At 45.1% G+C, this 15,031-nt stretch overlaps 1 protein-coding gene across 1 annotated transcript in view; it reads left to right on the top strand.

Annotated features, from left to right (window-relative positions):
- PTPRB (protein tyrosine phosphatase receptor type B) overlaps positions 1–15,031 on the top strand; it is a 118,652-nt gene that overhangs the window by 70,691 nt on the left and 32,930 nt on the right. Inside the window, exons 12-18 of the mRNA XM_038756023.1 lie at positions 4,082–4,345; positions 5,243–5,506; positions 6,856–7,119; positions 9,219–9,488; positions 10,195–10,458; positions 12,617–12,880; positions 14,093–14,374. Coding sequence (XP_038611951.1) covers positions 4,082–4,345; positions 5,243–5,506; positions 6,856–7,119; positions 9,219–9,488; positions 10,195–10,458; positions 12,617–12,880; positions 14,093–14,374 — 1,872 coding nt within the window. The remainder of the gene's footprint in view (positions 1–4,081; positions 4,346–5,242; positions 5,507–6,855; positions 7,120–9,218; positions 9,489–10,194; positions 10,459–12,616; positions 12,881–14,092; positions 14,375–15,031) is intronic.

Below are 15,031 nucleotides of genomic sequence, written 5' to 3'. Positions count from 1 at the left end.
TCCGCTCCTCCACCACTAATCTCCTCACTGTACCTCGCTCTCGCCTGTCCCGCCATCGACCCCCGGCCCACGTCATCCCCCGGGCCTGGAATGCCCTCCCTCTGCCCATCCGCCAAGCTAGCTCTCTTCCTCCCTTCAAGGCCCTGCTGAGAGCTCACCTCCTCCAGGAGGCCTTCCCAGACTGAGCCCCTTCTTTCCTCTCCCCCTCGTCCCCCTCTCCATCCCCCCGTCTTACCTCCTTCCCTTCCCCACAGCACCTGTATATATGTATATATGGTTGTACATATTTATTACTCTATTTATTTATTTATTTATTTTACTTGTACATTTCTATCCTACTTATTTTATTTTGTTGGTATGTTTGGTTCTGTTCTCTGTCTCCCCCTTTTAGACTGTGAGCCCACTGTTGGGTAGGGACTGTCTCTATGTGATGCCAATTTGTACTTCCCAAGCGCTTAGTACAGTGCTCTGCACATAGTAAGCGCTCAATAAATACGATTGATTGATTGATTGATTGATTGGTTCTGGCCCAGATTTTGCGTGGTTTCGCTATCAATCAATTGTATTTATTGAGCACTGTGTCCAGAGCTCCGTATTAAGTGCTTGGAAGAGTACTGTGTACTACATGATTTTTTTAAAATGGCATTTGTTAAGCACTTACTATGTGCCAGGCACTGGGGTAGGTACAAGATAATCAGGTTGGAAACAATCCATGTCCCACATGGGGGCTCACAGTCTTAACTCCCATTTTACAGATGAAGTAACGGGGGCACAGAGAAGTGAAGTGACGTGCTCAAGGTTGCACAGTAGAGAAGTGGTAGAGCTGGGATTAGAACCCAGGTCCTCTGATTCCCGGGGTCGGGCTCTTTGCATGATGCTACACTGCTTCTGACAGGATTAATAGCTGGAGTGGTGACAGTGCCGTAACATTAATTTTCTTGTCCGACGGATCGATCCCTCCATGCAGATGGATTTCCTATGAAGTTAGCATTTGTGTAGTATCATAAATTGATATGGCATTGGATCAGGGTCATGTTTTGCTCCTTAGCGCATAAGTTCTCAAGGCCAGCATTCATTTATCTGGTGCTCAGACATCTCCAGCAGAAGTTCTTTCTGTGGTGGTATTGTCTGGAGGTTTATTTTTAATTTTTAATTTTCCAGACCACTTCCATGGGATTAGTTCATTCTATCCTCCCAACCTCCCTGAAAAATAGGAATTGCTTTCCCCTTTTTACAAAAGAGGAATTTGGGTACAGTTTGCTCATCTTGTTTTTAGTTGCATTTTTCCATCTCTAACTCCCTTCCCCGCTTATTCTAGATTGTGAGTCCCTTAATGGCCAGAGACATTGTCTAATTCTTCCCCATGTATTCTTCCCCAGTATTTAGTATAGGCCCTTTCATCGTCAATCATATTTATTGAGCGCTTACTATGTGCAGAGCACTGTACTAAGTGCTTCGGAAGTACAAGTCGGCAACATATAGAGACAGTCCCTACCCAACAGTGGGCTCACAGTCTAAAAGGGGGAGACAGAGAACAAAACCAAACATACTAACAAAATAAAATAAATAGAATAGATATTTACAAGTAAAATAAATAGAGTAAGAAATATGTACGAACATATATACATATATACAGGTGCTGTGGGGAAGGGAAGGAGGTAAGATGGGGGGGATGGAGGGGGGACAAGGGGGAGAGGAAGGAAGGGGCTCAGTCTGGGAAGGCCTCCTGGAGGAGGTGAGCTCTCAGCAGGACCTTGAAGGGAGGAAGAGAGCTAGCTTGGCGGATGGGCAGAGGGAGGGCATTCCAGGCCCCGGGGGATGACGTGGGCCGGGGGTCGATGGCAGGACAGGTGAGAACGAGGTACGGTGAGGACATTAGCGGCGGAGGAGCAGAGGGTGCGGGCTGGGCTATAGAAGGAGAGAAGGGAGGTGTATAAGTATTCCTATACTAATCAATCCATTAGTGGAATTTATTGAGCACTTACTCTAAGCAGAGCACTGTCCTAAGCACTTGGGAGAGTACCAGCACAATGGAATTTGTAGATACGTTCTCTGCCCATGAGGATTGTATAGTCTAGAGGAGCACTTAAGCAGTGACTGCTGCTGTGGTTTTCACAGACTTGACTGAAGTCAGGCAGGCGGTCGGTGTCGGAACTGGGACAGGGACCCCACTTTCCTGTCCGCCGGACCCAAGGTCTCTTCTTAAGACCCTTCTGGCTTCCTCCAAACTTCACCTTGAGCCATCCATCAACGTGGAGAGGTTTTGCAGTGAGGCCTGATCCTGTCCTTCCTGGCTGTCGCCCACCTGCTCCTCACACCCTCAGGATTCCCCGCCTCACCTCCCCCTCCATGTTTGGCTCTTCCAAGCAAACCCCTGGGTTGGTATCTGATCAGTCAGTCAATCAGTGGGATTTTTTTTAAGGGCTTACTCTGCACAGAGCACTGTAGTAAACGCTTGGGACTGTGCAGTTGTAACAGCACTGTATTAAACGCTTGGGAGAGTATAGTACAACAGAGTTGGGTGGCACGCTCCCTGCCCACAAGGGGTATCAGAGGCGTCTAGAGGGGTATCATGTTAATGTATAAAACTGGATCGACAGGGTGCCGGAAAAGCCCTGAGGACTTTTGACTAATAATATCAATTAGTCATGGGTTCGAATCCCGGCTCCACCACAAGTCTGCTGTGTGACCTTGGGCAAGTCACTTCACTTCTCTGAGCCTCAGTTACCTCATCTGTAAAGATGGGGATTAAGACTGTGAGCCCCACGTGGGACAACTTGATCACGTATCTCCCCAGTGCTTAGAACAGTGCTTTGCACATAGTAAGCACTTAACAAATGCCATTATTATTATAATAGAAATTGTGGTTTTTGTTGAGTGCTTTCTAGGTGTGAAGCTCTGTTCCTAGCAGTGGGATAAATTCAAGATAATCAGGTTGGATACAGTGCCAGTCCCATATGGGAGTCACAGTTTAAGTAGGAGAGAGAACAAATATTGAATCCCTGTTTCACAGATAAGGAAACTGAGGTGTCACTCTTCCCAAGCAAACCTTCTCTACTATCTCTTACTCTCACACACTTCCGTACATATCAGTAATTTACTTCTTTCTTTTATTGTCTGTCTCCCCTCAAGGCTGTAAACTCACTGTGGGTAGGGAACTGCTGAATGACCTTGGGCAAGACACTTAACTTCTCTATGCCTGTTACCTCATCTGTAAAATGGGAATTAAGACAGTGAGCCCCACATTGGACAGGGACTGTGACCAACCTGATTTTCTTGTATCTACCCCAGGGTTTAGGACAATGCAAGGCATTTAGTAATCACTTAACGAATACCGTGATTATTATTGTGTACTCCCAAATGATTAGTACAGTGCTCTGCACAAAGTATTCATTCCATTGTATTTATTGAGTACTTTGTGCAAGGCAAGTAAGCGCTCAATAAATACCACTGATGGATTCCTTGTCACCTATGCTCTTATTCTGTACCCCTCGAGTCTCTTCATACCCACTCCACCACCACAGCACTTATGTGTGTGGTGAAGCAGCGTGGCTCAGTGGAAAAGAGCACGGGCTTTGGAGTCAGAGGTCACGGGTTCAAATCCCCGCTCCACCAATTGTCAGCTGTGTGACTTTGGGCAAGTCACTTAACTTTTCTGGGCCTCAGTTACCTCATCTGTAAAATGGGGATTAAGACTGTGAGCACCCCCGTGGGACAATCTGATCGCCTTGTAACCTCCCCAGTGCTTAGAACAGTGCTTTGCACATAGTAAGCGCTTAATAAATGCCATTATTATTATTATTATTATTATTATTATGTACGTAATCTGATGCACGGTTGCTTCCCCTTACTATAACTTATTTTTATGTCCATTCCCATGCTAGCCTACTCCTCGAGGGCTGAGAAGGCATCTACCTAGTCGACCGCACTCTCTTAACCGCTTAATACATTGCTTCACACAGAATAAGAGTTCAATAAATACAAAGTGCAAAGGCATCCCAGGGCAGCCAATGCGCTAGCTCCTCCTACCAAGCATTTCCCATTGCCATTTCTGACTCCTGCCCCCTGCTCTCTCTTTCAGTGCCTTCAAAGGTCCAGGGACTCACCATCAGCAACTCGGCCAGAAGCGATTATTTAAAGGTATCCTGGCTACACGCCACTGGAGATTTTGACAATTACGAAGTCGTCATCAAGAACAAAAACAACTACATTCAAACCAAGAGCCTCCCCAAGATGGACACCGAATGCGTGTTTGAGAATCTCGTTCCTGGCAGGCTCTACAGTGTCACCGTTACTACGAGGAGTGGGAAATACGGAGCGAGCGACAGGGTGAATGGGCGAACAAGTAAGTGCATTTTTGGATGTCGTAGGTTGGTATCCAAAAGAAGTACTTTTCAGGGGCAGGTTTTATTTATTTCCCCCAGCAATTCCGCATAGAAGCAGTGACTCATTCATTCAGTCCACAGCACTTAGTACAGTGCTCTGCAGAATACTTCTGCTGAAGTATTCACCCCAGCCTCAGCCCCACTGCACTTTTATACATCAATCAATCGTATTTATTGAGTGCTTGCTGTGTGCAGAGCACTGTACTAAGCGCTTGGGAAGTACAAGTCGGCAGCACATAGAGACAGTCCCTATCCAACAGTGGGCTCACAGTCTAGAAGGGGGAAACGGAGAACAAAACCAAACATACTAACAAAATAAATAGAATAGATATGTACAAGTAAGATAAATAAATAGAGTAATAAATATGTACAAACATATTTACATATATACAGGTGCTGTGGGGAAGGGAAGGAGGTAAGATGGGGGGATGGAGAGAGGAAGGAAGGGGCTCAGCTCGGGGGGTCGCGTAACTATCGTAAATTATTTATTTAAATTGTCTGCCTCCCCCTCAGACTGTAAGGCTGGAAACGTGTCTACCAACTCTGTTGAATTGTACTTTCCCAGGTGCTTAGTACAGTGCTCTGCACACAGAAAATGCTTAATAAATATGATTAATTGACTGATTGCATGCAGGTAAGTACTCAATAAATACCACTTATTGATGGATTGGATGATTTTTATAAAAACCAAATAAAACAAACATCAATAGCCATCTCCAAAACTTTGCCCTACTTGGAGGATTTTTATATATGTATTTTAGGTGACCTTGGGTGGCTTTGCAGACGATTTATAAACTTACCATGCAGTCTGACCCTGATCAGTTAGGTACATTTTTCTGAATTTCTCTCCACCTCAGTTCCAGGGTCAGTGAAGGAGCTAACTCTTCGTAACAGAAGCACCGAACACCTGCAAGTGACGTGGTCCAGAGCTGATGGAGATGTCGATCAGTATGAGATTCAGCTCCTTTTCAATGACATGAAGGTCTTTCCTCCCTTTCATCTCATGAATACCGCTACGCAGTATCGATTCACAGCTCTGACGCCAGGGCGCCTGTATAAAATTCTGGTGTTGACAATCAGTGGAGAAGCTCAGCAGTCAACATTCATCGAGGGTTTGACAGGTAAGGAAACCGTTCCTCAACTGGCAATAGAGTTGAAATTGGCTAAAGTAGAGTAGCCGGCATTGAGGGCATATGTCCGTTCAGAGAAAGCAGCATGGGCTAGTGATTCATTCATTCATTCGTATTTATTGAGCGTTTACTGTGTGCAGAGCACTGTACTAAGCGCTTGGGAAGTACAAGTTGGCAACATATAGAGACGGTCCCTACCCAACAACGGGCTCACAGTCTACTGGATGGAGCACTGACATAAGAGTCAGAAGGACTTGGGGGCTAATCTCGGTTCTGCCGTGCATTTGATGTGTGACCTTGGACAAATCACTTCACTGGGCCTCAGTTACCTCATCTTCAAATGTTGGTTGTGACTCAACTTTTCTGTGCCTCAGTTTCTCCACCTGAAAATGGGGCTTCAATATTTATTGTACTTCCTCAAGCGCTTAGTAAGTGCTCTGCACACAGTAAGCACTCAATAAATATGATTGAATGAATGAATTCTCCCTCCTACTTAGACAAAATCCATGAGGGGCAGGAATTAAATCCAATCTCATCATCCTATATCTTCCTCAGTGCTTAGTATGACACTTGCCACTTCATAAACACTTAACAAACACCACAATTATCATTATACCTAATAATAATAATAATAACAATTGTGGTATTTGTTAAGCACTTACTACGTGCCAAGCGCAAATACCATACAAATACCATAAAAAAAGATGCTTAAACTGTGAGCCAGATGAGGGATAGGGACTGTGTCCTACCTGATGATCTTGTATCGTCCCCAGTGTCTAGTACAATGCTTGGCACAGAGTAAGCACTTTAATAAATACCACCACCTTTATTATTATTATTATTATGTGCTCTCAGAGTTTATCTCTGGGTTGGAGGAATAAAACTTTAGGAGCAGGGCTCAGCCCCTCTCCTCTTCCTCTTCTCCCTCCTCCTCCCCTCTTTCACACTCTCTCCAATGCTGTTGTCTCAATAAGTTCTATTCCTGGCTCCATCACTTGTCTGCTGTGACCTTAGGCAAGTCACTTTACTTCCCTGTGCCTCAGTTGCATCATCTGTAAAGTGGGGATTGAGACTGTGAGCTCCACATGGGACAGGGATTGCATCCAACCCAATTTGCTTGTATCCACCCCAGTGCTTAGCACATAATAAGCGCTTAACAAATACCGCAATTATTATTACATTAGGCAGATGGCTCCCGGGCCCCTCTTTCAACAGATACCTAGCATGGATATGGAAGCTCTAGAGATTGAGACTGGAACGGCCAAACTTGGGTGGGATGGAAAATGTTCCCAACTGATTTTTCTCAACTTTGTCCCCCTTCCGCGTGCTTCTCCGTTAAGTCCCCAGTGCCGTCAAAAACATTCACGTGTCCCCCAATGGGATGACGGACAGTCTGAAGGTCAACTGGACGCCCGGAGGAGGTGATGTCGATTCCTACAAAGTGACGGTATTCAGACAGACCCACGAGGCTGATTCGCAGTTCGTCCCCAAGCACGTCTACGAGCACACCTTCCGCAAACTGGAGGCAGGGGAGCAGTACAGGATTGTCGTCGAATCCATCAGCGGCTCCTTGACTAATCACTTAGAAGCCCTTGGACGCACGGGTAAGTTTCCAAATCGGTTTGATCGGATCGAAGCAGTGTGGCCTAGAGGAAAGAGCCCAGTCCTGGGAGGTACTGGACCTCGGTCAATCAATCGTATTTATTGAGTGCTTGCTGTGAGCAGAGCACTGTACTAAGCGCTTGGGAGAGTACACTATAACAGACACAGTCCCCGTCCACAGCAAACAGTCTAGCGGACTTTGGACAAGTCACTTCTCTGGGCCTCAGTTTCCTCACTTGCAGATGGGGATTCAATACCTATTCCCCCTCCTGTTTAGACTCTGAGCCCCATGTGGGACAGGGACTGTGCCCAACCCGTTATATATTCATTCATTCAATCATATTTATTGAGCACTTACTGTGTGCAGAGCACTGTACTAAGCACTTGGGAAGTACAAGTTGGCAAAATATAGAGATGGTCCCTACCCAACAGCAGGCTCACAGTCTAGAAGTGTGTGACTGATAAATCTACCCCACGGTGCTTAGAAAGAATTGTGAGCACTTAACAAATACCATAAAAAAATTAAAGGGTAAGGCAACATAGGATCAAACTGTTACTTATGCCACAAACTGCTACAGTCTAATAAAATGCCTGAGTGAAGACATGCTTGAATGAAGCCAGGCAGTTACCTAAGTGCTTAGAAAATACTTGGAAGGTTTAGAGTTGTGAAGATACATTTTCTCTTTTCCTTTTTTGTGCATATCACTGTTATTGGGAATGTCAATGGAGAAATGAAATCTGACATGCGTGCAATTTAAGGAAACACTGAAATAATAAGAATTACAGAAATTGAAAGCTTAACATCAATCCACCCACCTCCCGTATTTGTAGAATTTTAAAAAATTTTTCTTTGGTCTCTATGCATAAAATACTATACATCAGATTTGAACATAAAGGAAAAAGAGTCAATGATCTCGCAGAAATGAATCCTTAAATGTCCACCAGATCTGTCCAACATTTATGATGCCCTTCTGATTTCCATATTGCTGGTGTAAAAGAACATGAGAAGCAGCGTGGCTCAGTGGAAAGAGCCCGGGCTTTGGAGTCAGAGGTCATGGGTTCAAATCCCGGCTCTGCCAACTGTCAGCTGTGTGACTTTGGGCAAGTCATTTCACTTCTCTGTGCCTCAGTTACCTCATCTGTAAAGTGGGGATTAAGACTGTGAACCTCCCCCGTGGGACAACCTGATCACCTTGTAACCTCCCCAGTGCTTAGAACAGTGCTCTGCACATAGTAAGCGCTTAATAAATGCCATCATCATCATCGTGAAGCAGCGTGACCTAGTGGATGGAGTCTGAGCCTGGGAGTCAGAAGGTCATGAGTTCTAATTCTGGCTCTGCCACTTGTCTGCTGTGTGACCTTGGGCAAGTCACTTAATTTCTCTGTGCCTCAGTTACCTCACCTGTAAAACGGGGATTAAGGCTGTGAGCCCAATACGGGACAGGGACTGTGTCCAATCCGATTTGCTTGCATTCCCCCCCACCCAAATACTTAGTACAGTGCCTGGCACATAGTAAGTGCTTTCCAATAGTAATATAATCCTTCCACTAAACCACACTACTACAGACATTTCTTCCACAAAAGAGTAGTAGTGCTCTGTAAACTCCTCTGTTATCTAAAAACCATGTTGGGTCAACTATTGTTTCCGTGGAAAAAGGGTTTAAGGACAAGATGGTTCCAAAGCTTGTGCCACCCTTCTTTCATTGCATTTGATCAAATTTATTGAGCGCTGACTGTGTGCAGAGCTATCATTATTATTATTATTCATTCAGTCATATTTATTGAGCACTCCAACCTGTGTATTTTCTCCCAGCCTTAGTAAAGTGCTTTGCACCAAGAAAGAGCTTAGTAAATGCTATTACTACATTACGGTAGTTCAGTGAAAGGAAGCTGTAAACTTCCCCTCCTAACTTACTAATTTCAGGGTGGTACCTTAGAGAGATACAGGATCGTTTTCTATATCCGAGGGGAATTTGGCAGGGGGGCATGGGAGGGGGAGAGGGTGTGTGTGTGTCCACATGCACGCACATTTGTCTAGTACACAGTACCTTAAAATGACACACATTGAATTCTCGGGCATTCTTCTGTTTTGCTTTCCTAGTCCCTGCTTCAGTCCAGGGGTTGTACGCAGACAACGCTTACAGCAGCCATTCGCTGATCGTCAACTGGAACGGAGTCATGGGGGTGGCCGAGAGGTACGATATCCTGCTCCTAAATGAACAAGGGATCCTTCTCAGCAACAAATCAGAGCTGGCTACTGCTAAGCAGCACAGATTTGGTGATTTAATACCTGGGAAGAAGTATAAGATCCAGATGCTAACGATGAGCGGAGGTCTCTTCAGCGTTAGAGCCGAAACGGAAGGACGCACAGGTAATTGAAATACTCACCCTATTGTACAGCTGGAATGATCGATAGAAGGAACCAGAGAGTCTGTTTATCCCATATTCCTTCTTAGTACTTCCTTCGATTCCCAAACGGCCCTGGACAAATTCGTCCATTCAGTAATACTTACTGAGCACCTCCTTTGTGCAGATCACAGTACTGGTCACTTGGGAAAGTACAGTATGATATTCATTCTATTTTTCTAGAGACTTTCCAGAATGGGAATTTCTTAACCTAACACAGAAATTCCTGATAGATGGTTTTAAGGAATTCGCACGACTCTTTCTCCGCTTCTTACCCAATCTGATGGGTAAATTAAGCACCCTGTAGCCTTCTTGGTACTGCTGGTATTCCTTTGCATCCATGAAGGATAAGGACCTAGCCTTTGATATTATGGGTACAATGCCTGTACATATCTATACATTATAAATTACTTATTGATTTTAATGTCTGTCTCCCCCTCGAGACTGTAAACTCACTGGGGGCAGGAAACTTGTCTACCAACTCTGTTGTATCGTACTCACCCAAATGCTTAATACGGTGCTCTACACGGGATAAGCGCTCAATAAATACCACTGCTGATGGTGGTAGCACAACATTGTGTACACAACGTGTTGGGGGAGGGTTTAATAAATACCATTTGATTACAGTAGTTTAATGAACGAGATTCTAAAACTCCTTTCTGAATTTCCAGTCCCAGCAGCTGTAACCAATTTGAAAATTATAGGAAATACCACGGGGCACCTATCGTTCACCTGGACAACTGCTGAAGGAGAACTGGACTGGTACAACATCTTCCTGTATAATCCAGACCGATCTCTTCAAGAACGAGCCAAGGTGGAACCAAAAATTCAGCATTGGTCTTTCCAGAACTTGCTCCAAGGCCGACTGTATAAAATGGTGATTGTTACCCAGAGCGGGGAGCTTTCGAACGAGTCATTCATCTATGGAAGAACAGGTAAGAGCACTTAAGAAATCGCCACTGAATTTTTGCAATCATCCCCGCTTCGCCTACCACTGTTTTTCAGTATTTCGCCTGTCGAGTTCAACAGTTTCTTTCTTGGTGGTTTCTCACCTGAGTATACAGCTGTTAATCAGTAGGCAAATTGGGACCCAAGACCTTTGCTGCCTATCAGGTAGGAAGGAGTGTGCCCTGGTGGAAAAAGCAAAGACCTGGGTTCTAATCCTGACTCTGTCACTTGCCTGCTGTGAACCCTGCAAGTCACTTAACTTATCTGTGCATCAGTTTCCTCAACTGAAGAAAAAGGGGAGTCAATAAAAATGTGTTCTCCCACCTACTTATACTGTAAGCCCCATGTGGGACAGGAACCTGTGTCCAGCATGACTATCTCACATCTACCTCAGTGCTTGGCATAAAGTTAAGTGCTTAACAAATAAGACCAGTATTTTCACTCCCAAGTAGCACCTGTGGTGAATTCATACAGATTCTTCCTGAAGCTTCATAATGCTTATGCTCAAATCAAGTCAGCCACTGTCCTTGCATTGCCTGTTGATTCCACTTCCAAGAATTCACAAGCACTGTTTCAAGTTGTGCATCGGGTGCCCTTCTATTGTTTCTCGGACTTGTCTGCCTTGTCTTTACCCCATTTCAGCTCACTCTTCACAGTGGATTAAGATTTCCCTGACTCTCCTTCCTACCCACAGGCACAACCTTGGCTTCCCTGTTGATGGATTGGCCAAAATTGCGTGCAGTACTTTGTTGTTGATTCTCGAACCTTGCTGTTGTTATTTAATGCAGTAATACTGTAGACAAAAATCATCAGGGTCTTGTGGCTAGAGGAGCAGAATCTCAGGCTCCTCGGGGCTCGGAGTCCAAGGTACATCCGTAGCCAAAGTGAACACACCAGGAGCCACCAGTCTGCTTGAGGATTTTGGGAGGCCTCATGATGAGAGTACTGTTCTCTTTTTCATTGGGGAATTGGGAGACAGGATGGTACAGAGTCTCCTCGGTGGTCCGGAGAAGAGCCAGTGGGACAGCATGGCTGTTGCACAGAGTGCTGGGAGAAGGGGCCCTCAGTGGTGGAAGAGAAGCCGTTACTTATTCATTCAATCGTATTTATTGAGCGCTTACTGTGTGCAGAGCACTGTACTAAGCGCTTGGTACCTACTCGCTTAGTACTTTTCAGTTGCTTAGCTCCAGGTGGGTGGGGTAGGACTGGTTATTACCTCTTATTGTTGCAATGGAGCATCAGCCCACTGGTTAGGATTTGAACAGCAAGATTTGACCTCAAGCAGATACTGATAAGAGTCTGCAAGCAAAATAGAAGTTCTTGAGAAGTTCACTCATTTTCCTGGGATTATTTCATTTTATTCCCCTTTCCTTAATCACAAATTTGTCTCTACCGCTTTGTGTGAGTGACTGTCATCTGCACACAACCGGCGTGGAAATACCTATCTCTAGCCAGACCCCAGGAATCTTATGTTTTCATGCCTCTAAAGTCCTTCCTTTCAAAAGGGCCTACCCTTAGTAGGGCCAGTTGGGTAGTCGTATTTGAGTGCTTTTTGTGTGCACAGCACTGTGCGAAGCACTTGGGAGAGTACAATATAATATAACAGACACACTCCCTGCCCACAAAGAGCTTACAGTCTAGAGGGGGAGACAGACATTAATATCAATAAATGAATGACAGATATGTATCTAAGTGCTGTGGGGCTGAGGAGGGCAAGGAATAAATGGAAAGCCAGGGCATCGCAGAAGGGTGTGGGAGAAGAGGAAAGGAGGACTTAGGGGAGGCCTGTTGGAGAAGAATAAGGCTTTGAAGAAGGGAAGAGTAATTGTCAGATATGAGGAGGGAGGGCATTCCAGGCCAGAGGCAGGATGTGGGAGAGAGGTCAGTGGTGAGATAGATGAGATCAAGGTACAGTGAGAAGGCTAGCACCAGAGGAACGAAGTGTGAGGGCTGGGTTGTAGTAAGAGAGCAGCGAGGTAGGAGGGGGCAAGACATTGTGGATAGGGAATGTGTGCGTTTATTGCTGTTTCGTATGATCCCAAGCACTTAGCACAGTGCTCCACACATGGTAAGTGCTCGATAAATGCAATTGAATGAATGATTGGTGATTGAGTACTTTAAAGTGATGTTTTCTCTCTGGCTCAGTTCCAGCTCCAGTGAATAGTCTGAAGGGATCGAATCGGAACATGACAGACAGCCTCTGGTTCACGTGGAGTCCAGCCTCTGGAGACCTAGACCACTATGAGCTGATTCTGTCTAACCCCAACGGCACGCGGAAGGAGAGCCTGAAACACAAAGACTTGACAGAGTGGCACTTTCAGGGCCTCGTTCCCGGGAGAAAGTACACCTTGGTCGTTGTGACTCACAGTGGCGACCTGGCTAATACCGTCACCATTGAAAGTAGAACAGGTAAGGACTCCACTGCTGCTGCTGCTGGTCAAATTTCAGCAAGAATCGGAATTGGAAAAGGTAGTTTCGGTACCCCTCTGACGAGGGATTTGGGGCCTGCGAGCAGTCACGATGACCACAGACGATAAGGGTGTCGATCCAGAGAAGCAGCATGGGGTAGTGAATAAAGCACAAGCCTTGGAGTCAGAAGTTCATGGGTTCTAATCCCAGCTCTGCCTCTTGTCTGATGTGTGACCTTGAGCAAGTCACTTCACTTCTCTGGGCCTCAGTAACCTCATCTGGAAAATGGGAATTGAGACTGTGAGCCTCGTGTGGGACAGGGACTGTGTCCAACCCAATTTTCTTGTATCCACCCCAGCGTTTAGTACAGGGCCTGGCACACAGTAAGTAGTGCTTAATAAATACCATAATTATTATTAATTATTATTCAATCGTTAGGATTTACCGAGCCCAGAGTACTAAGCACCAGGGTAGGTACAAGCTAATCAGGTAGAATACATTCCATGTCCCTCATGGGGCTCACAGTCTTAATCCCGATTTTACAGATGAGGTAACTGAGGTCCAGAGAAATAAAGTGACTTGCCCAAGATCACACAGTAGACATGTGGCAGAGCTGGTATTAGAACTCAGGTCCTTCTGACCCTCAGGCTCGTGCTCTATCCATTAAACCACGCTGCTTTCTGTTCCCAGATTATCTAGGCCTTTTCTCAGGATTAAAAACCCAAACCCATCCATTCTTATAAGCTTTCCTAAAGCCAGATGCTTTTTCATGTTCCTCCCTCCCATCCCCGCAGCACATATGTGTACATCTATAATTTGTGTATATATCTATAATTCTATTTACTTACGTTGATGCTATTGATACCTGTCTACTTGTTTTGTTTTGTTGTCTATCTACCCCCCTTCTAGACTGTGAGCCCATTGTTGGGTAGGGATTGTCTCTATTTGTTGCCGAATTGTACTTTCCAAGTGCTTAGTACAGTGCTCTGCACACAGTAAGTGCTCAATAAATATAATTGAATGAATGAATACGTGACTATCTGTATATGTCTATAATGTATAATGTCTGTCTTCCCCTCTAGATTGTGAGTTTGTTGTGGGCAGGAATGTGTCTGTTCGTTGTTATTTTGTGCTCTCCCAAGTGCTCTGCACACAGTAAGTGCTCAATAATATGACTGAATGAATGAATGACCCTTCTTCCTTACTTTGTAGTACCCAGTCCTCCAAACACGATGGCATTTGCAGATGTCGCCAACACTTCCCTGGCCATCACATGGAAGGGCCCGCCCAACTGGACAGACTACGATGATTTTGAACTGCAGTGGACTCCAAAAGATCAACTCAACATCTTCAACCCGTACAGCACCAGGAAATCACAGGGGCGTATCGTGTATGGCCTCCGACCCGGTCGGTTCTACCAATTCAGCCTGCGGAGTTCCAGTGGGGATGTCTTGAGAGCCTACAGCCAACCAATATTTGGAACAGTGAGAACCAGTATGCCATTTTTGAGTCCTCGGGTCTCCGGTGGGGTGGATTATGAGGGATTATCCCTTCTTAGCGTAGCGGTGGAACTTTAAATTCACTGGTTGGTGTTGGAAGAGCGAGATTCAAAGTCGTGTGGAAACCATTAAGAGCTAGGAGGAGGGCCTGCGTCCTGCAAGCAAAACAGAATATGTGTCTTGAAAGGTTCACTCATTTTCATAATAATAATAGTAATAATTATCATCATCATCATCATCATCAATCGTATTTATTGAGCGCTTACTGTGTGCAGAGCACTGTACCAATCAATCAATCAATTGTATTGAACGCTTACAATGTGCAGAGCACTGTACTAAGCGCTTGGGAAGAACAAGTTGGCAACATATAGAGACAGTCCCTACCCAACAGTGGGCTCACAGTCTAAAAGAGTAAAAGTCTAAAAGTCTAAATAATTATGGTACTTGTTAAATTCTTACTATGTGCCAACCACTGTTCTAAGCACTGAGGTAGAAGAAAGAGTGGACACAGTCCCTGTCCCACATGGGGCTCAAATTCTTAATCCCCATTTTACAGATGAGATGACTGAGGCCCAGAGAATAATAATAATAACAGTAATAGCATTTGTTAAGCACTTACTATGTGCCAAGCACTGTTCTAAGTACTAGGGGA

This window comes from Tachyglossus aculeatus, chromosome 14 (genome assembly GCF_015852505.1).
Source record: "Tachyglossus aculeatus isolate mTacAcu1 chromosome 14, mTacAcu1.pri, whole genome shotgun sequence".
Lineage (NCBI taxonomy): Eukaryota > Metazoa > Chordata > Mammalia > Monotremata > Tachyglossidae > Tachyglossus > Tachyglossus aculeatus.
The sequence above is the reverse complement of the archived record's forward strand: the minus strand, read 5'-3'. Positions and strand labels throughout refer to the sequence as shown.